The sequence below is a fragment of the Lagopus muta genome, chromosome 3 (assembly GCF_023343835.1).
Source record: "Lagopus muta isolate bLagMut1 chromosome 3, bLagMut1 primary, whole genome shotgun sequence".
In the NCBI taxonomy this organism is placed as follows: domain Eukaryota; kingdom Metazoa; phylum Chordata; class Aves; order Galliformes; family Phasianidae; genus Lagopus; species Lagopus muta.
In genome coordinates, this window is record NC_064435.1 from 93327830 (window position 1) to 93350358 (window position 22529).

Below are 22529 nucleotides of genomic sequence, written 5' to 3' on the forward strand. Positions count from 1 at the left end.
ATCATCCACATTGGTTGTCAACAGCAAAAAAAATACTGATGATTTCAAGAAAATAGTACTCCATTATTACACATAATATTTAAGATCTTATCATCTCCAAACTTACAACCATCTTCAGTATGGATGTATAGACTTCTAGTGACGACTGGAAGTACCACCTATTGACAACACTGATTTTTATCGATTTTATTTATGCTTAATTTCTGCATTAAAAAATAAAATCCAATACAACAATAAAAATGCTAATTCAGAAAGTTTTGCAAAGATGGTGCAGACAACACAACAAAATGCACAGGAAATTCTGTAGATTATGTGGAAAAATGGTTTATAAAGTTAACAAGATGGTACTAAAGGCATGAAAACAATTAGTCTATCAACAGTAAAGATACAAGAAACATTTTGCCATCAAATATTAAATATTAAAAGTGCTTTTTCTAAGAATAAGGAGAGATTTCATGAGCACCAGAAACAAAACTAAAGGCAAGGGTTTGTTAGTAGTGAATGCTGAAAAAGCAGTAAGCTTTCTATTTCATTTAGCTAATCATTCTTAAAAATCTATGATGCTTAAGCGGGTAGATGCTTACCTAAAACACAACTGACACATGCAACATTAAAGCTTATATCATTTTACAAAATATTTTTTCTGACTATACAGAATCAGGGCAGACGACATCTCATTTTTCTTACATCACTACTCTATATCCACCTAACTTGAAGAAAAATCTGGGCATTTATACTTATCAAAGCAATTTACATTATGCGAGTCTCCTACTCAATACTATCAGGAGCTAGTATGCACACAAGCACTTAATGCCCCTGGTTCAGAAAGGTCCGTATAAGAGACTGAGAGCGCTGACCCATGCCAGGACTCAGTCAGTGCTGCCAATGAGTTCGTTCTGACATTCCTTAAAAACCGAACACACTATGCTAGCAAGAAAAAAAATGAAAGATACCTTGTCATGTTATTCAGAAGCTTTCTTTGCTCATCAAACCTTTGAACAACTTGGAGCACTGTCTGTTTAACAGCAAGCACACCTATAACATCATATAGAGATGCTTAATAATGAAGCATGGAATGGTGTGCTCTCAAGAGAAGAGGAATAAGCATCTTCTCAGTAATTAGTTTTCAGCCCTCTCAGTTAGCCAGCCTATAAACATATTTTGCACATTATAAAGACCAAAATAGCCCACACTTATCCTGTACATTAGAAAGATCAGGTCTGGATAGGATGAAGTCTTGCTATTTACAAGTATAAAAATTATCCTGCATATCTCAATCACATGTAAATTGCAGTGCTTAGCTAACATTTACAGAACACTAACCTGTACACTCAGAATTCTGAGTAAGACGGTAATTGTCGAGCCAGTATGGGGTAAGTATGTCAAAGTAAGTATCCAAAGACACAGGTCCTGTGAGGAGCACTACCCTACCAGCATGGTTATAGTATAATAGCCTCAGAGCAACCAGGAGGAGGGGTATTTCCAGCACCATGCTGTGTATAGGCAGCATTTCCACTGACAGAACATTTATAGGGACTTGAATGCTACAATTATTATAGTTATTCAGTTGTTAAAGATGGCAATATTAACAACGTGCAACTTTTTATACACAGGTCCCATCACATGTAATGAGACTCGTACATTTAAGTTCCACCAAAGCTCCTGAAGAAACATTTGCTAAGAAACCTTAAAGATGTTGCCTTAAAGGGCCACATCTGTTTTACTAAAAAAGTAGGTGATTCTGTTCTGTCTTGTTCCCTTAAAAAGTAATTTTAATATTAAAGAAGTTATTAGATTTATGGTAATGAAAATAACTATTCCAAATTCTAAAAGGACAACGAAAAACAACATGACTGAAATTGAACCAACATTATGATAAACTCCATGAGCAGAAGCATACTCTACAGGGACACCTTCAGGGGCACGTGGTGCTACACGCACTAACCGCCTCTCTGTAGAATCACATGCACTTTTCTGAGCACTGCAAGGCGTGAAGGATGTTCCAAAGCATCTCCACAGGAAGCAAGAAACAGAAAGGAGGAAGTCAACTCCTCAAATCATAAGCTGCCATGAAGTTCCCAAAATTCTGCTCCACTGTTCAAACCAGGGTTAATGAAATCTTAAATGATTTTGCAACCGATTTCCACATCGTTAATCTTCACACTGTAAGCCTAGATCCCTGTCTCTCAGCTCTCCACTCCCAAGAAAGGACCATGTCCAAGAAAAGGCAAATTGGTATCCGGATACTTAACTATATTACTACAGAAAGTTTCATAGACTCTCTTGTTGCAGCTGCCACTAGGCTTACTTGGGTTTTACTAAGCATTTTTTCTTAAGAACACATTGAAGTCAGATTGAGTAAGCTGCTTTCATATCACTAAACAGAGTCCATAAAGGGATTTACAAAAGTTTACTTACATAGCATAGCTCGTATCTCTAAATAAACTTCCTCATGTCAACAGTATCAAACTGTTACTAACTCTAAATACCCCAAACATATTTAAAAGCAAGGCAGATCTTTCCCCTCCAGCACAAGAATTCTCTTGATTTGAAGATCCAACTCTCAGGCAACGGTGTCTTTATTCCTTGTACGATCTCAAACATCACCAGGGAATTTTAACAGTTCTTATCAAACACACATACGGAATTTTAGAAGTTTATTAAAGAAGCCACGCAGACAGAAAAGATTTGAGAGATTTCATTATAGCCCTAAACCAGCAGAATATTATCCACCAAGAAAGACTGGGGCATGCACAACAGGTGCAAATCAGCATCAAATCAGCATTGAAAACAGTTGTGTATTTCACACTTCCAATAGGATTTTTCATTTTAAAATAGGTTAAGCAAGGCTCTGAAGAGGTCAACAAGTTTCTAACAAATGAAGGAGCTATCAAGTCTAACATGAAACTCTATAAACCACTGGAAGATGAAATAACCACCCTTTTAACTAAAAGTTCTGAATTAGTTTGGTTACATCAGCTTTTCTGGACACATTAACTAAGCAAGGACTGCAGCTGCAATGCATACTTTCCAGTGCCAACTTCAAGAAAAGTCAAATGCCATACATCACAGAAACGAAAGATGTAAGACAGTAAGATGATGTTAAGCAGCCTGTATGCTCACTGGACCTCACTCACAATTTGAAACGTAGATGGGTGCGTTTGGTAGAACGCAATTGACATTTACATTTTCCTCAGCAAAATTAATTAGGTTCTGATGCACATCCATTCACTCTCAAATACGCACAAAAACCTTCAAGGTTATTTTCAAATTATTTCCACATAGGTTGCCTCACTTAGTAAGGACTGGGAATTGAAACCTTCAGAAGACACTACAGGTTCTGATGATGCATCCTCTCACAGCACCTGAACTCTTACTATTTAAAACTCATGTCTTCCAATACAGCAATTCTGACCTCAGCTCTTCAATACCATCTTTTTATTTGTGATTGACAGAACTTTTGAGGCAGTGTTTGTACTATTTTTTGAGCAAAATTGTAACATTATTTTAAATTCCAAAAAAGCAGTCATGACCATAACTGCATCAGGAATTTAATAACATTAGCATCCATCTGAAAGTGTAGAAAGTTCTAAGGATGGTAACACAACTTCCTGAAAGAGGTTAAGAATGACTGATACCAATATAAAGGTCACTTGAAAAGACATGTATCGTTTAGCACAATATCGTTCTCAAATGAAAAGACTCCTCCAGTATATAGAAAATATTATAGAAGACTGGGACAATAAAAGTTAGATCTCAAGAACAGAAGTGAAGTCTTTCCCAAACAGTATGTTTTTATCTACCTCTGAAATCTCATCTACATGTAAAGATCTACACATATAACAACCAGCAAAATATCTCTGCCAAACACTGGGGCTTCTTTAGCCTCTATTTCTCTGGCTGTCAATGCTGTCAGACAGACACACCTCTGCACAGACTCTGAACACTTCTGTGCTGAGCAGAACTGCAAGGAAACACCAGATCCAGACAGGGACTTCTCTGTGCAGGATGATACTGAGGAGTATGCAAGGCAGGAGCATTTTGTCATCTCCATCCTCTGGCACAAATAGCCTGTGAAGACTTGAGGATGCTAAAATAACACAGCAATAATTCCACTCAAAGTTCAGCCTCCAACTTGAAAATTAAGCTTCAGAATTACAAAGTTCCATATAAATCCATTTCACATTCACAATTCTATCTTATTATGTCTGCCCATCTAACTTGTTATCTTGCACTGCTTCCCCATCATCTTCCCACTGACTAGAAAAGGGGAAAGAAGGAAAAGAAAAAAAAAAGAAGATTCAGGAAACTACGGACCAGTCAGTCTCACCACTGTGCCTGGCAAGATTATGGAGCAGATCCTCCTGAAAGCCCTAGTGAGGCACATGGAAAATAAAGATGAGATGGTGGTGGTGGTAACAAACATGGTTTCAGCAAGGGCAAATTGTGCTTGACTAACTTAGTGGCCTTTTATGATGGAGTTACAGCATCAGCAGAGAGAGGAAGAATAATTGAAATGACCTACCTGGATTTATGCAAAGCATCTGACATTTGTGTACATTTGTGTACACAAATACATCTGACATTTGTGTACAACATCCTATCACCAATTTGGAGAAAAATTGATTTAATGGACAGACCACTCAGAGGATAAGGTATTAACTGGATGGTTGCACTCAGAGTTGCTGTCAATGGATCAACATCCAAATGGAGACCAGTGATGAGTGACATTTCTCAGGGATCAGTGCTGGGACCAGTGCTATTTAACATCATTGGAGGCGACATGGACAGTGAGATTGAGTGTACCTTCATCAAAATGACACCAAGCTGAGTGGTGCAGCTGACACGCTAGAGGGTAGGGATGCTATCCAGAGAGACCTGGACAGGCTTGAGAAGTGGGCCAATGCCAATCTCAGGAAGTTTAGCAAGACTAAGTACACTGTCTTGCACCTGAGTCAGGGCTATACCAAGCACAGACACAGGCTGGGTAGAGAATGGCTTGAGAGCAGCCCTCATGAGAAGGATTTGGGGGTGCTAGTTTAAGACTCAAAATGAGTCAGCAACATGTGCTTGCAGCCCAAAAGGCCAACCATACCCTGGGTTGCATCAAGAGAAGCATGGCCAGCGGGTTGAGGGAGGTGATTCTGTCCCTCAGCTATGTTCTTGCGAGACCTCACCCTATGTACTGCTCCACTTCAGGGGTCCCAGCAAAAGGACAGAGCTGTTAAAGCAGGTTGAGAGGAGGGCCATAAAGATAATCAGAAAACTTGAACACCACCCCTACAAGGCTGAGAGAGACGGGGCTTTTCAGCCTTGAGAATAGAAAGCTCCGGGAGGACCTTTGACGGGAAGGTCCCCATCAAGAAAGATGGGGAGGGACTTCATGAAAAGTCATACAGCAACAGGAAATGGCTTTAAACTGGAAGAGGCTAGATTCAGACTAGGTATTAGGAAGAAATTGTTACTCTGAGGGTGGTGAGACACTGGAACAGGTTCCCAGAGATGTTCATAGAATCATAGAACGGTCTGGCTTGAAAAGGACCTCAAAGGACATCTAGTTTCAACCCCCTGCTATGTGCAGGGTCGCCAACCAGCAGACCAGGCTGCCCAGAGCCACATCCACCCTGGCCTTGAATGCCTCCAGGGATGGGGCATCCACAGCCTCCTTGAGCAACCTGTTCCAGTGCCTCACCACCCTCGGGGTAAAAAACTTCCTCCTAATATCCAACCTAAACCTCCCCCGTCTCAGTTTAAAACCATTCCCCTTGTTCTATCACCATCCACCCTCACAAACAGCCGTTCCCCCTCCAGTTTGTATGCTCCCTTCAAGTACTGGAAGGCCATCATGAGGTCTCCTCAGAGCCTTCTCTTCTCCAAGCAAAAAAAGCCCCAGGGGGGCCCCAGGCCTGGACGAAGCGCAGCAGATGTGGCCTCACAAGAGCCAAGTAGAGGGGGACGATCACCTCCTCTCCCTGCTGCTCACCCCTTTTTTAATGCAGCCCAGAACACAGCTGGCCTTCCGGGCTGCAAGCACACACTGCTGGCTCATGTACAGCTTCTCATCCACCAGGACCCCCAAGTCCTTCTCTGCAGCACTGCTCTCAAGGAGATCTTCCTCCAGTCTGTATAAATACCTGGGATTGCCTGAGCCCAAGTGCCACAACCTTGGAGGTTGTAGATGCCCTTCCTTGGAGACATTCAAGGCCAGGCTGGATGTGGCTTTGAGCAACCTGGTCTACTGGGAGGTATCCCTCCCTACAGAAGGGGCGTTGGAACTAGATGAAGGTCCTTTCCAACCCAAACCTATTATTTTATGATCTTATTCTGTCACTCTGATATAATTTTAAGATTTGGTGCTTATACTAACAAATTTCAAACCTTCAACTCATTCATTTCATGTTTCAATCTCACAGGAGTCTGGCTATTAACTTCTGTCATGTAAGGGAGTCCATAGGATGAGTGACAAAATGTCACAAACAATTAGGAAAACAAATTTTAAGCCTCTGAAGAATTAAATATCTCCTTTTCTTCTCAGGCACAGCATTGTCTTTCCTAAAAATAAATGATTTGCAACATCTGTCAAATAAATTCAAATCAATGTATCACTTAGTAGCTAACTGTACTTATTTCTGCATCTTGCTCTGTTTCTTTCCTGTTTGCATTTTTTGCTGTTATTACCTAAAATGACATCTGTATTAACAGCCTACTTTAGAGTGACAGCAGAAAAAGCCCCATTCCCTTCCCTAGGGAAACAAAAAATATCCAAGAACACATAGCTTTTGCTACTCCAGACTTCAGTAACTTGTGACAGAGCAGCTTAGGAAGTATTCCTCCTGGCCCCCTCCTCCCTTACCATCTCAGCGTACTTTATTTCTATGAAACAGTTCCGAACCACCAAGCAGTAGGACCATAACAATAGACCAGATTTCCAGACAGATTCATAGGTAAAGTATAACTCACAGTCTAAGCCTAGCTGCTTCTCATTGTGAGATATGAAGGAGTACATAGATTAGTAGCTCAAACTAAATACATAGCAACTGGAAAAGGAAGAAAAATAGTTGCATAATAAAAGTATCAGTAGTTTCAAAGTCACACCTTGTGCACCAAGCCACCATGGAGCCAGTGGTTTGCTGCACACTGTCCAAGCGCTGACATGTTTTGACTGTGCTGCCATCGATGCTGAATTTTCAAGCTGAAAAGAAACTCAGCCATCTCTCAATGCAGCACATGAATACTTTTCAGTTTATGTAACTGCTGTAGCACAAATCATCAGGAATGCTGTAGATGGAGGCATGCATTCTCACTGGAGATAACCGTATAACTGCACGAACAACAGAGTTATTCTCTAAGGTGAAACATATGAAACTGAATAACTAATTCCATATTATAAAGCAGATAAGTTAACTTAAATTCCTTGTAAATGCATTCAGTTGCCGATTTTTACATTCAGAAAACAGGAGACTCCTTCTGAAGGAAAGTTGCTTTTTTAATGCAATCAAAAGTTTCCTAGAAATCTTCTGTCTCTATCTGTATGGGTACACATCTGCTTCTCATTAATAATCTGTAAAAACTATCAAAGAAAGAGAACCTGAAAAATTATGGATTTGTTTCCAAGGTAATCTCTCTGACATCTGTAACAATTTAAATCCCAATTAGCAATAGTACAGAAACTGATAAAGTGCATTCTCAGAGACGTGTTTCACTGCCGGGTCAATTCTTCATAACTGTACATAGTTCTCCTATTTCAGAGTTATGGAGCTCCACTCCTCCTACCATATTTCACACATCTGTGTGCTTTCAGTGTCATATAATTTTGCTAAAGATCACCTTTGGACAAACACCAAGTCTACTAATGCAGACTGCAGAAGAAAGCATTAGCAATTTAAAAACTGAAAACTTTTAAACGCAAGGCAGCTGCTGCTTGTTTGAGCACACCAGTTCTAACTATAACAAACGGAGTAAAAAGGTCTGCTGAAACAGCAGGTCCTTCCCTTTCCTTCTTAATACCCATACAAAAAGCTCTCTCTGACCCAACATACGTGACTAGATGATCTTATAGGTCGTTTCCAACCCTGTGATTCTCTGACTCTTAAACACATAACTCAATCTCCTCCACTTTTGTACAGGAAGGTCTTCAGAAGGTCATCCAGCCCATTCCTCAGACTAAATGCAGAAGCACAGAATGGACCAGGTTAGAAGGGACCTCAAGGATCACGAATCTCCAGCCCCCTGCCAATTACAGGGCTACCAACCTCCCCATTTAGTACTAGACCAGCCTGCCCAGGGCCCCATCCAACCTAGCCTTGAATACCTCCAGGGATGGATGGGGCATCCACAGCCTCTCTGGGCAGCTGTTCCAGCACTTTACCACTCTCTCTGTGAAGAACTTCCCCCTGACATCCAACCTAAATCTTCCCTCTCTCAATTTAAAACCATTTCCCCTTGTCCTGCAGTTATCAACCCTTTGCAAGAGTTGATTCCCCTCATGTTTGTAGGCTCCCTTTAGGTACTGAAAGGCTGCAGTGAGGTCACCCTACAGCCTTCTTTTCTCCAGGCTGAACAAGCCCCACTCCCTCAGCTTGTCTTCAGATGGGAAGTGCTCCAGCACCTTGATCATCTTTGTGGCTCTCATCCGGACCCTCTCCAACAGCTCTCTGTCCTTCTTGTACTGGGGACTCCAGACCTGGATGCAGTACTGCAGATGGGCCCTCACAAAAGCAGAGCAGAGGGGGACAATCACCCCCCTGTCCCTGCTGGCCACCTCTCTTCTGATGGAGCCCAGGATTCCATTTGCTTTCCGAGCTGCAGAAGCACACTGCTGGCTCATGTTCAGTTTCTCATCCATCAGGACCCCAAGGTCCTTCTCTGCAGGGCTGCTCCCAAGGACTGCTCCTTCCAGTCTATATGGATGCCTGGGATTCCTCCAGCCCAAGTGCCAAACCTTGCACTCCGCAGTGCTCAACCTCATCAGGTTCACCCAGGCCCACCTTTCCAGCCTCTCGAGGTCCCTCTAAATGGCATCCCTTCCTTCCACCATGTTAACTGCACCACTCAGCTTGGTGTCATCAGCAAATTGCTGTGGATGCACTCGATTTTGTCATCGCTGTCATTGATAAAGACATTACGGAGCACCGGTCCCAAGACAGAGCCCTGGGGGACGCCACTCATTACCAGCCTCCACCTGGACACAGAGCCATTGCTGACCACCCTCTGTCTGCGGCCTTTTAACCAATTCCTTATCCATCCAGTGGTCCACCCATCAAATCCACATCCCTCCAATTTGGAGATAAGGATGTGGTGGGGGATCACATCAAAAGCCTTGCTCAAGTCCAGCTAAATGACATCAGTCTCCTTTCCTTTGTCCACCGATGCCGTCACTCCATCACAGAAGGCCACCAGATTGGTCAAGCATGACCTTCCCTTGGTGAAGCCGGGCTGGCTGTCTCGGATCACACGCTCATTCCTCATGTGATCAAGCATGTCATCCAGGAGGATCTGCTGCATGATCTTCCCAGGCACAGAGATGAGACTCACAGGCCTGTAGTTCCCTGGGTCCTCCTTGCTCCCTTTCTTGTCAATGGCAGTGGCCTGACCCTTCCTCCAGTCATCCAGGACCTCACCTGGCAGCCACTTCTCAAATATGAAGGACAGTGGCTTGGTAACCACCTCAGCCAGCTCCTTCAGAACTCTGGGATGCAGCCATCCGGCCCCATAGACTTGTACGCATTCAGTCTCATCAGGCAGTCTCGGACTTGCTCTGCTCTTATAGTGGGGGTGGGGGGGGCTGATAAGTGGCTTGGAATCACCTCTCTAGATTAAGTTACCTTAGTCTACACTTAAAGGCAAGGTTCCCAAATACAAGAGATACATCATCTTCCTAAGCAATGTATTCCACTTGTTTACTCCTGCTACTTATACTTTTTCTTTGCTATCTGAGTTGACTCAAATCATTGCTACAGTTGCATGCCTCTCCCACAGTAGGATTTCCTTGCCAAATTCTCCACTTTTGACAGGTTCTTCCACTTTAGAAAAGTAACAAAACACAGAACTTATTTCAGTTACTGTTATAGTAAAACATATGTTCTCCATATTCATTTATCAGTGGGAGGAAAAAAAAAACGAGAGCGTGGAATGAAAGTGCATCACAGAATTAGACTACAAAATTATATTTCTAATTTCAAACAAGACATCACCAGCTCTTCTATTGGATTTCTGAATTTCTAATTCCTCTTCTCAGTCCTAATTTACATTATTTGGGCTGTATAACTGCGTTATTTCAGAGTAGAGTCCTTTTATTAGTATTTCAGAATCCTGTATTTATTCAGTTCCAGCTTTGTTCTCACAGGAAAATGACAATTTATTTCAGAAAATGTGTGTGTGTGTGTATATATATATATGTGTGTGTGTGTGTGTGCATATTTGTGTGTATATATATATATACACACACACACATATACACACACACACACAAGAAATAGAATAGTTGGGTATAATGTTGCATAAGTTCAGCATAACTACTCCCTCTGCTGTTTAAGCCTTCTGTTCTCCCTTGTGGAATTCACAATTATATTTATCGATAAATAGGATCAATGGAAATATTTTTAAAGCTTCTGGTGCCCCAGTAAGCAACCTATCCAATAACTAGCCCACAAAATAACTGCTGATCCAGCAGAGCAGAGTAGTAAGCAGCAGGGCTTGAGACCAGGTGCTGAACTACTCCAAAAACAAACTGGGGCAGCCCAGGTAACTCTACCAAATGGAGCTACTTCTTGCAGCAGTAGGTAACATTCATGTAGGGGAAAAAAAAAAAAAAAAAACATCTCAACCGAAAAAAGAACTATGTAATAGCCACATGGAAGCACCTGCTAACTTCACTGAGGAATTCCTGAAATAAATTAAAAGGACTAAAATCCCCGATAGCGTTTTCCAGCTTTTGTGAACTCAGACAAGGCTTCTGAATGATCTCATTCAACTAAAAACCTTCGCTAGTCTAACCCAACACAAAACCTGTACAATTATGAAGCTAATCAATAACCTGGGGCTCCATCACCTTCTGTACATAAGCATTTAACATTCAACAGCCAACAAGCAGGTTGATTTCTTAACCTGCCTTGTGCAGGTTAATATGTGCCTTGATTTCCTGCCACTGAATTTTGTATTTTAATCTGCAGGACAGTGCAATATAGAGACCAGACAAACCTCCCATTGAAGGAACACTCAGATGGTTACTGAAACTTGTCTGGAGGTCATTTAGTGAACAGCAAACACATCTTTTTCACCATCTCTGTTTCAACTTCCAGCCTTCAATGTAAGAAAAACAAGATTCAAAAGAAAGTGTAAACCTTTAAAAAGCAGCACAGTGGTACAACTGTATTAGAGGTAGCTTGTTTACAGTCAGTAACACTTCCACAAGAAGACATTCAGTAAAAAAAAAAAGGGCTTATAGAACAAGGAAAGAGCATTCAGTGTATCGTTACTTCCTCTCATTCTCTTCTCACTAAATTCAATGCAAAATATTACAGTGTCTCTACACAATGGGACAACTATACATTTCCACCTAATTCTGAAAGTCTTTATCCTATTGGCTGTGACTCTCTCTCTCATGACATGAAGATGACCTTGTTTCAGTGAGATGAAGCTACAGTTTGAGAACTCTGGAAGAGGAAAGAGGAAGACTTAATTACAAAATAAAACTGAATTTGCAGGCAGGCAGATCACTCAGTGATACTCTCAGAAAATCAGAAGCAGGCCTAGGTCCGCGTAACTGGATTTGATTCCAGATGGCAGTGCCACACTGAAGAACAGTTCTGTTTCATGAAACAGCTAACCAGGATTTGAAGAATATTCTATTTAGGGGAAGAAACCTACACCACACTGATACATTCCTGTACTTTGAATAAGGATGTACAAAACCATATTTCTGTTTTAACTGTTGACTACCAGATGGCATTTATAGCTGACAACTGACCTCAAATCTAATCTCAGGACCTGAGTGCTAGAAGGTACCCTCCTGATTCCTCTTTAGCAGGTGCACTGTTACCACAACATGGAGAAGAGCATGTACTTTTGCACCCCACACAAAAATTGTAGCAGCATACACATACACTTTGCATTCCCATCACTTCATCATGCTTTTGCTCCTACTGTTTCTCCCTCCGTCTCCCTCCATTGATGCACACATTCTGGTATTCAGCCATACTTTCTAACCACTTAATATTCCTGAGTAATCCCAAAAACTGTATTCCATGCAGTTACCTACGCATCTTGCTGGTGGTCCTAGAAGCTAAGACCAGCAGCTCTCACCAAAGCATAGTTTGTGATTGTCCTCAGTTGCAAGACTTGGTGCAGTGTAGACAAGGAGAGGGGAACCACTCATCAATCTGTCAGGCACAAGAGGCTCAGTCTGGTGAGCCTTCTGCAAGGACCAGAACAAATCAAGAGGCTACAGCTGGGAGCTGCCTGACTGCCAACAGAACAGGATGCCCTTCTGCTCCATTCCACTTGAAATAACCAATGATGAGCAGCATTTCAAGGACTGTGCAAGGTAAGAAACCACCAATTGCATTGGCAGATGAGTGGAAAATCTGGATCACGGTATGCAAAGTAAAATGTTCCCTGTGAAAACATACAGCCGGCAATCTTCATTATTGAAAAATTTCAAGTGGCATTCAGGGGCAATCTTAAGAGTATGCTATGATACTATGACACTGTCAAGCAGTCACAAGAATAGTAGACTTGGCTTCTAAAGTTCATGCTATGAAACAAAACAAATTAGAAACACTTATCTCTCTGCAGAAATGCCTGAAGCACAGTCTGGGATAAGCAACAGGAGGCAACAGTGCAAGACAAGGATAGAAACAGCAGGAGGGAAACAGCTAGTTACTCAAAGGAGGCCACAGAAGAAGCTACACTACTCCTGAGATGATATATAGGCTGTAGAACATAACCCACCATGAGCCTCCTACAGACAGACATGTGGCTGAGTCACAGTTTCACTTTCTGTGGTTTCCACCTGATTCTTTCAGAGCAGCACACAGAACACCAGGCTGGATTTCTCTCAGCCTCTTCACAATTTCACGAAGAAAGTAAAACAGATTTGTTTCAGTATGTAATGCTCAAATTTAGAGCTCAATCCCACTCTGAAATTTCACCTCGTTATTCATTCTAAATTATGTTAAGCAAATCAACACAGCTTTGAAGTGCAAAACACAACTCTCTGGCTGTAGCACAGTGATTTTCAGCTGTGCTCCAGCTGTTAGACCAAATATGTTCTAAGTCTCTGAGGCTCTCAGAACTTCAGTTTAGCATAGCAGCTTCAAATTTCTACTCCTTTGACCTAACACAGGTGTCACCACAGGGTGACATACACAAGAAAATTACCAAAGAGCACGTGGCTCTGAAATTTAAATTCAGGTACATAATACTAGATTCCTCTAAGTGCTTCATTCTAGTTCAAGTATCAGCACTGTACTTGTGAACAGTCTCAAAAACAGAATTCAAGTAACAGCCTCCAAACACTGCAGGCAAATCTTTCATACTGTCCTCATGATAACATGCTGCTGTATTTGCACAGGTCTTTAGAAAGTGATCAGAAACCCTCTATATATTGCTGTATGCTATATACATTATTAAAGACAAGGTCAACAGTACTTGGAAGACCCACCAGTACTTTCCCAAGGATTCAGGAGCCCCATTTCAGCTACGTGATGTGGAAAACTTTATTTCTGAGATCCCGAAGTGGGATGTCAATATATTAAAACTGTTGAATTGAAAAATTATTCTGATCAGCCTTGCATGCTTTATACATGATAACCAATCCAAGATGCTGAGAATCATAGAGCAGTTTGGGTTGGAAAAGTCCATAAAGATTCTACAGTGCCAACCCTGCTGCCATGGGTAAGGAAGGCTCCAGATACAGCATCACTGTATTTTGCAGGCACACAGCCCTGCATAACCACATTGGTTCATACACTTGAAGCAGCCATTTCTCAAGAAGAAGCACACTTCTTGCAGCCCAGCTGAAGGCTCTGCTCTGACTGGGCTGTGGGGTATCTGCAAACTGAACAGCCTAAATCTTCAACATCACCCAGGCATAAAAAAGAGGAAAAATAAAATAAAGACAAAAAAACATTTCCAGGAAACATACACTAGGCCTAGCGTCACAGAAATGCAAGAGCAAATATTTTAGAACATAGGTAGAAACACCAGTCCTTCCCCAGGGATAAACTCTTAAGGTACCTTCATTTCAATATTACCACGTTTTCAGTAAGTAGCTATTCCTCATTTCAGACAAGAAGATGTCACATCACAATGAATCAAAGGTAACTCACTGAAATCTCCTTCCCACGCAAATTCTCCTTCTCTTTATAGAGAAACAGAACACTCGATAACAGCTTAGGACAACAATAAATAAATATAGGTAAGTGAATATGAAAAAAACCAACCCACAAAGCCCTGCCTGGCAGCACTGCGCAGGCAGCTGGATGCACGTGATGGTTTCACAGAACAGCGAAGGTTCAACTCGGCGCCTGAACTCAGAACTCTAAAGCCAAAGGCACACCGAGAAGGCAGGCCCACACATCCCCTGCAGGCCACAAGCCCCACGGGAGGCCCGAGACCTGCCAATACCACACGGCTCCGGCAAATTAAGCGAAGGCAGCAATTAAATCCGAAGGAGTTTAAACGGCAGTGAATTCCCACACAAGGAAATTTACTTTAAGCCCGGGTAGCACGCTCCGTTGGGCCCATCGGACCGGCCGTGCCGTTTCACTGGCAGAAGCAGCCTCTCGTTGAGAAGAACCCGGTCGGACACGTGCCATGCCCGCGCTGCACCGTTCCGCAGCTCCCACGCGGCGCCTGGCGGACCCGGCACCACGCCGAGGCCGTCGTCCGCCCGCGAAGCGAATGCGAGGCAAGTCACCCCAGGACCGCCCCGGCTCTGAATACAAGCCACGGCTGCGGGAGATACCGTACCGGCGGGCAGGAGACAGTCCAGCGGCGTAAAGACGCGCTCCATAGCCTCTCGCTGCTCACGGTGCGATACGAGTACGGAACGCCGGGCGCCCGACCAGCCGCCTCCGCCGGAAGAGCCGGGCGACAGAGAGACCTGGGACGCCCCACCTCTCCCGCCGGGGTGCGGGCAGTCGGGTTCAACTCCGATGGGAGGAGTGGGAGGCGGTAACGGTAACGCCGAGAGGATCGGTCCCCACCGCGATCCGCCGCTCGGCGCTTGATTGAGGAAGCGGGAAGGCGGGGCGGCAGGCGGAGGCGGTGGCGCGGGGCCCAGCGGAAGGCGGCTGCGTGTGGGTTTGTTGTGCTTTGCGGAGCTGCAGTGAACAGTTCTGTCAAAAGAGAGATCTGGTCGCTCGAGCTGCGGCTGCATCCTGCAGCGAGGCCTCAGCACCTGCGTGCAGCCCCCGTGCTGTTGTCACGCAGCTTCGCTGCTTCGGAGCCCCAGAACTTCGGCTTGGGGAGTTTACAGGCTGGCTTTTTTCTTGTTTCGGAGCTCCCAAGAGCCTGAACAGGGGAAACAGCCGACACGTGGCGTGGTTGTTTTCCGTAGTTAATTGTCCCTCCCCGTTCCCAGCCCCTAAGCGGAACTGTGACATTTACGCTCAGCTTAATGCTCGATGAAAAGTAATTTATAGTAATATCACAAAATTTGTTACATAGGTAGGTTTTAGTTGCTTGTAGACTCTTAACTAGAAATTAAAGAATCCTGAGGCATGGAATACTTTTTTTTTTTCTTTTTTTTTTTTCTTTTTTTTCTTTTTTTTTGTGCAAGGAGCAGGAAGGTCAGACCTCGAAGCCCCCGGGATGTGACTGCCGTCTGGAGCAGCGCTTGGCATTGCTTTGCCTCCTGTTGCCATCTCCACAGATCTCAGTCACCAACTCCACTCCCCATGCAGCTGTGCCCTAAGCTGTCTCCCACTTCCCCTCGCTGTCTCTGCGCCCTGCCTGCGTTCCTTGGTCTCAACTCCAGCTTTGTCTGAAGCTTCAGTTGATTCCTCTGGCTCAGAGAAGCTATGCTGCAGTAGAGGGCAGCAAAGGAGTACAGCCCGTGGCTCCTGCCTTCTGGACTTCACCAATTTGTCGCTGCTATCCCAGGAAGTAATCTTCGAGCAAGAAGGAGCTCTGATGCAGTCCTTCTCAACAGCCACCACACACTTTCTTAGCGAGCTCTTGACAGAGGCACTTTGGGGTGGGACAACGTGGAGACACATACACTGGATTTAGAGATACTTGGGAAGAGAGAGAACAGCAGCCAGATAAGGTTTCCAGTCAAATCAGAGGCAAGTGGGACCCACAGATCAGCCCTTTGTGCAGTCCACACTGTTAGGCTGAGGTTTGCAGCCAGATGGACAGATTTAATTTTCTTTGGTGCTTGGGTGAGGCTGGGCCATGTTTTTCCTTCATGATGATGTGAGTCTGCAATGACTAACAATGCCTCTTGGGTCTGAACAATGTAAGTACTAATCCTTCATATTGCCTCTTTCAGATAAGTTGTCCTGCCCCTGTGAGAGATTGTGGTCTACAAGTAATTCTAGGCCACAAAGATTATAAGAAGTTCTGAAGTTTAAAGTATGCATGTCTTGACAATGAGAGAAGTGAAAAGTTCCTGGGAAAATCAAGAAAAATATGGATGTCAAAATTGTCACTGCTTACACTATAAAAATTAAAAATGTTTCACTTTTGAATCACAAGTTTTCTTTCCTCTCCACTGATAACTTGAATTTCAAAGAGTATCAGACAGAACTTTGACAGCACTCAGCATCTTTCTTTAACCAGGGTAAGAGAAACCAACATAAGGATGCTAACTGTGGAAGAACCACCGTGAAGATGGCACTTTGCTGTCTTCCCTTCTGCCCTTTCCCCCCCCCTCCTTTCAATTCTGCTAAGTGTTTTCCCACACTAGATAAAATTATTAAATCTTCTCCAATATAGCTTATTTTTCTAAAGTATCTGCCAGTCTTTCTGTAATTTTTATTTATTCTGACTTGTTATTTTTTTCTGATAAAAGTACTGATAAACAGCAGTGGCTTCTTGAGAGCTGGCATGCTTTCTCAGAATGAAGTCTGTCCTAGTAAGGACTCCATTCTATTTTTCTCCTTTGAACTCTTTCAACTTTTTCTTTTTTTTTTTTTAATACAACTATTTTCCATTTCTCTGCTCTCTTCATCTGTCTTCATACCTAATGAGGCTTTTTCTGCTCTATCAGACTTCTGCTCTATCAGGAGTTCCAGGCAGTTCTCTGCCCACCACTGCAAAAAAATCAATCTCTTTGCTGATCATACAAATGCACAATAGCATTACAAAGAGAAATCAGTCTTGAGAGAGCAGGCTGGCACTAGGATCCTTAAAATCCTTTTGAGATGTTCAGAGGTCTGTAAGGTAAGGCAAAGTGCTGTTTAAGTACTGAGGGGCAAGCATGTGAGGTGCTCTTTGCTCTTTCTGATAACTCTTTCTTCCAGTGCCCTTTTTTTAAGGTTTTGAATCATCCACAGTGTAAAGCTCTTTCTAAAGTGTCAGCCGCATAGGAATAGCTTCAGTCAGTACTGAAATGCACAGATCTCTAGAACAGTACCTAACACAAGTTAACGCACTTAAGCACCTAGCAATGGTGTATATAGTGTAGGAAGTCTCAAATAGGCAAATAAATAGCTCCACCCAGCCTGGCATTTCTTCTACAGATAGTCCCCTAAGGACTATCTATATTTAGGACTATCTACTATTAAACTGGTAGGAGTCTATTTTGTATTATTGAAGAATAAACACTTTAATCTGCCTTTTGCACTCTTAACTTGGTGCTGGGGTATCAGTGTAATTTTCCTGAGAAGGGTTACCACTTAAGGAAATTGCATCATTTTTCCAGTCATGCCTAGGAAATACCCCAGTAAATATTACACATGCTTTTCCAGGTAGCAGGGAAGATCCAGCATTATTTCTTTTTTCTAGTTGGATCTCAAAGCACGTAGAAACAAAAAAGCCATCCAAACAAAAAATCCCTCTCCTCTGTTCTTTTCCTCTGTTTGTATATGCCTAATTTACTTTGCAGTGTTTTGCAGAAGAATGTACAGAGAGGCTATGCAAGAAAGGCATCTCAGAAGTGGTGTTGTGCTGTGATTACTGCCATCTCCTCTGGTTAGTTAAAGGAAGCAAGTAATCTCAGTCCTAAATGCACAAGTAAACAGACCAGCAGACGAAGTACCTGTATGACAGATGAAGCTGTTTGACAGAGGAATCTTCTAAGAGATGGGCAGAAAAGGTTGAGGAGCTGTTCAGACCTTATAAACTTCCTGTGCTTTCTAGCCAGCAGGTCAGGGCTATCATCTCACGTGTTTTCTCATTTTTGAACAGACTAAATGGCTGGTGTCTATATGGAGAAATTCAGTTTATGTGTATATATACATAAGTATATGATATAAATATATATAATATATATAAATGCATATAGTATAAAGCATAATGCATACTAAGCTATGTATGTATATGTTATTCTTATCAGACTCTAGATAGACTAATCTTCTTTCTGAAAATTATTCAGGTAAGCATTTGGTTGGCCAGCTTCTATAAAGGCCGGCTAGTCCTACATTTCAGCATAACTAAAGCTGCTCAGATGGGTAGAGTTGAAGGGTGCTGAGGAGGGTAGTACCTTTTTTTTTTTTTTTAGTGGGATGTAAGCAACAGGGCTAAGGCCTACAAGGTTTGCTGTGCTTCTTTAAGATGATCAGTCCCTGCATATCCCAGTTTTGATAGGTGGCCCAGGCTAACTTGCAGTAGCATCAATCATTTTCAGAATTTTCTGTCCTTCTTTCAAGTAACCCAGTCTAGCTGAGACTGAAAGCTTGTCCAATAAACCAAAAGAACCTGTCTGCAGCATTAATGACATATAGCTCCTCTGAAGAATGAAGTCAATTTTGTTTGATTATGTCAGGCTTCACAATTTAAGATTGGTTGCAAAGTACTTTGGGTACTGTTCAGAAATTATGGCAAATCTCAGTAACTGGCAACATGTATCACAACCTTTTTATTTGGTATATGGAACCAAATTTACCTGTGTATCTTCAAATATTTCTCTTGATGATGTATGATATAAGCTGCCTGTAAGGAGACACTTCTATTGGTCTGTTGGTTTCTGCTGCTCCAATTTTATTGGTAATCAAGAACAGTTTGTGTAAAGCTGGCAATCAGGATTTAAGCAAGAATATTTTGTCCTTCAGAAATTTGTTTTGTATTAATATAGAGTTAAAACTAGCAGGCTGAGAGAGCTTATCCTTGTGTCTATTCCAGTGTTTATGATGAATGATAAGGTTGGGAATGTTTAAATAGTGCCAGTATCTGATTGTCTGCACAACCCCAAGTACTTTATAATGCAAAAAAATGCAACCATCAGTAGAGAATGTGGTGCTTAACTATAGACACTATGTCCTTACAATCCTCCTGTGCAACACTTCAAATCTACAACCTGCTTAAAACTCAAACATGAACTTGAAAGGTAAGTTGCTGAGGGGGAAAAAAAGAGCTGCAAGTATACACAGCCAGGCAGAATCTCTCACATACAGTCTTCAAGTCCAGCTCCTGGAATAATTATTAGGGCCATCAACACTTTTTTTTTTTTTTTTTTTTTTACTAGTCCTTAAGAGATTAGAATACAGTAATATATATATAAGTAAAGTGCAGGTTTTTTGTGTGTGTGATGCAGGGCAGGCTGAAGATAAACCTTATGGATTATTGTAAGTCATACAGTAAAGCAGAAGAAAATCATGCTGTAAAAATTCTGTGGCTCACCAGGCAGAACACTGAGACTGGAAGTCCTGATTTTTAACTCATGCTCTGCTATGGATACATGTAAACAGAATCAGACCACATGGATCCATATCCTGAAATGTGTATGCTAAGTTTTGTAACATTCTTTGTCTTTGTTTTCTCCTCTGTATAATGGCATCAGTGAAGTATACCCATAGTTTGGAATCAATCTGAGATCAACAGCCAAAACCAAATTAATCTGTGTTAGTAATGAACAGGCAGAATGGTATTTTACTGTTTAGTTCTATTATAATAAAAAAAAGAGGAGAAAATTTATTAGGATCATGAACAATGTTCCATCATAAACATAGATGAAAGGTAAACTTTAAAGAGATTGTAAACCTTTAAACTTTAAAGAGGATTGTATATTGAAATGGTAACTTATAAAAGAAGAATTTTCATCATATTGTGCAATCTAATAAATATGACTATGTCCTTGACTTCTTGGAGTCAGGAGACTGCACAGTTTGCTAAGCCATTAGGAAAGTTACTCGATTAGCCTGGGCTGCAGCTTCTCAGAAGCCTTTGCTATTGTGTCCTGTGGTGTCTTCTCGCTGATGGGCAGTTGAACTGCACAGCTCTTCTTTTATACTCCTGGAAGGAAGTAGGGGAGAAAATGTGATGGAAAAGAAGGCACACTGGTTGAGATTAGGATAGTTTAATTAAAGGAAAAACAAACAAGCAGAAGCTATGTGGAAACAAAGGGAGAAAACAATTTTGTTCTACTTCCCATCAGCAAAGAGTGTTTGCCACATCTTAGGCAGAAGACATCACTACGCATTTACTCAGGAGGAGAAAAGAACAGACGTTTTTGTAAGGAGAGCTTCCTCTTTTCTTCCCCTTCCCCAGCTTGTATTGCTGAGTGTGATGCCATTACATATGAAACACCCCCTGATTTAGGCCAACTGCTCTGACTGTGTCACCCCCACACCTCTTGCACACTCCCAACCTTCTGGCCTTAGGGAGGTTGGAGGCCTGACTGCTGTGTCAGCACTACACAGCAATAACTAAACATTGATGTGATGCCAGTGTTGTTGTGGCTACAGAGCACAGCACTGCATGGACTGCTGTGGGGAGATTGAACAGCAAGACCCAGTACATGTTACACTGACAGCAGAATAAGAATTAATAAAAATAAGAAAAAATCAGAGAAATGCTGCACTATATTCTGCTAGGAGGAAATCTGTTGTTTTTTTTCTGGGATGTACAGAAACTCTTGTTCTAAAGTAATTGTCTTCTCAAGGTAAGAGTCATAGAATCACTGAATTATTAGGATTGGAAAAGAATACTAACATCAGCTAGCCTAACCATCAACTCATCAGCACTATGCCCACTAAACCACGTCCCTCAGTGCCACATCTACCATTTTCTTGAACACCTCTGGAGACAGTGACTCCACCACCTCCCTGGACAGCCTGTTCCAATATCTCACCACCTTCCGAGAAAGTTCTTTTCCTAATATCCTACTAGAACTTCCCCTGGCACAGCTTAAGGCCATTGCCTCTCATCCTATCTCTAGATACCAGGGAAAAGAGGCCAACCCCTGCCTCAGTACAATCTCCTTTCAGATAGTTTCAGCGATAAGGTTTTCCCTGAGTTTCCTCTTCTTCAGACTAAACAATCCCAATTCCCTCAGCCACTCCTCGTAAGACTTGTGCTTCAGACCCTTCACCAGCTTCATTGCCATTCCTTGGATATACTTCAGGCCCTTTCTTATAGAGTGGGGCCTGAAACTGAATACAGTACTCAAGATGCAATCTCACCAATGCCAAGTATACAGGAATGATCACCTCCCTAATCTTGCTGACTGCACTATTTCTAATGAAAGCCAAGAAGGATGCCATAGGCCTTTTTAGCCACCTATGCATACTGCTGGCTTGCGTTCAGCCAGCTTTCAACTATCAACCCTTTCTCTTCACACAGCTTGCCAGCCACTCAGCCCCAAGCCTGTAGCAATGCATGGGGTTGTTGTGACCAAAGAGCAGACCTGGCTCTTGATCTTGTTGAAGCTCATTCTGTTTGCCTTTGCCCATCAATCCAGCCTATTCAGATCCTTCCAAAGAGCCTTCCTACTCTCAGGCAGATTAATGCTTCCTCCCACCATGGTGTCATCTGCAACCTTAGTGAGGGTGCCTCACTTAATTGCCTCATCCAGATCATCAGTTTAGATATTTAACAGAGCCAGCCCCAGTACTGACTGCTGAGGAATATTGCTAGTGACTGATCACCAGCTGGATTTAACTCCATTCACCACCCCTCTTTGGGCCTGGCCGCTCAGCCAGTTCTTTATACAATGAAGAATACACCTATCCAAGCCATGGGATGCCAGCTTCTCTGGAAAAATATGGTGGGAGAGAGTAAAATGCTTTACTAAACTCCATGTAGACTACATCCAAAGCCTTCCCATCATCCACTAGGCTGCCTGGTCATAGTAGATCAGGTTGGTCAAGCAGGACCTGCCTTTCATGAACTCATGGCTGCTAGGCCTGATCCCTTGGTTGTCCTGCATATGCTACATGATTGTACTCAACATGATCTGCTTCATCACCTTCCTCAATGCCAAGGTTAGGCTGACAGGCTTGCAGTTCTCTTGATACTCCTTCTGACACTTCTTAAAGATGGGTGTCACATTAGCAAGTCTCCAGTTGCCTGGGACTTCCCTGGTTGGCCAGGATAAGGCTGATAAATAATGGAAAGTGGCTTAGCAATCACGCCCGCCAGTT

General features: G+C 42.5%; 1 protein-coding gene across 14 annotated transcripts in view; it reads right to left on the reverse strand.

Moving 5' to 3' along the window:
- Positions 1-15500, reverse strand: part of TPK1 (thiamin pyrophosphokinase 1) — a 214438-nt gene extending 198938 nt beyond the window's left edge. For all 14 annotated transcript variants that reach the window (XR_007375793.1, XR_007375794.1, XM_048939505.1 and 11 more), the window contains exon 1: positions 14974-15500. Coding sequence is in view for 12 of the 14 variants with exons in the window: in XM_048939505.1 (XP_048795462.1) it covers positions 14974-15382 (409 nt within the window). In the remaining 2 variants the exon portion in view is untranslated. The remainder of the gene's footprint in view (positions 1-14973) is intronic.
- Between the last annotated feature and the right edge of the window lie 7029 nt (positions 15501-22529).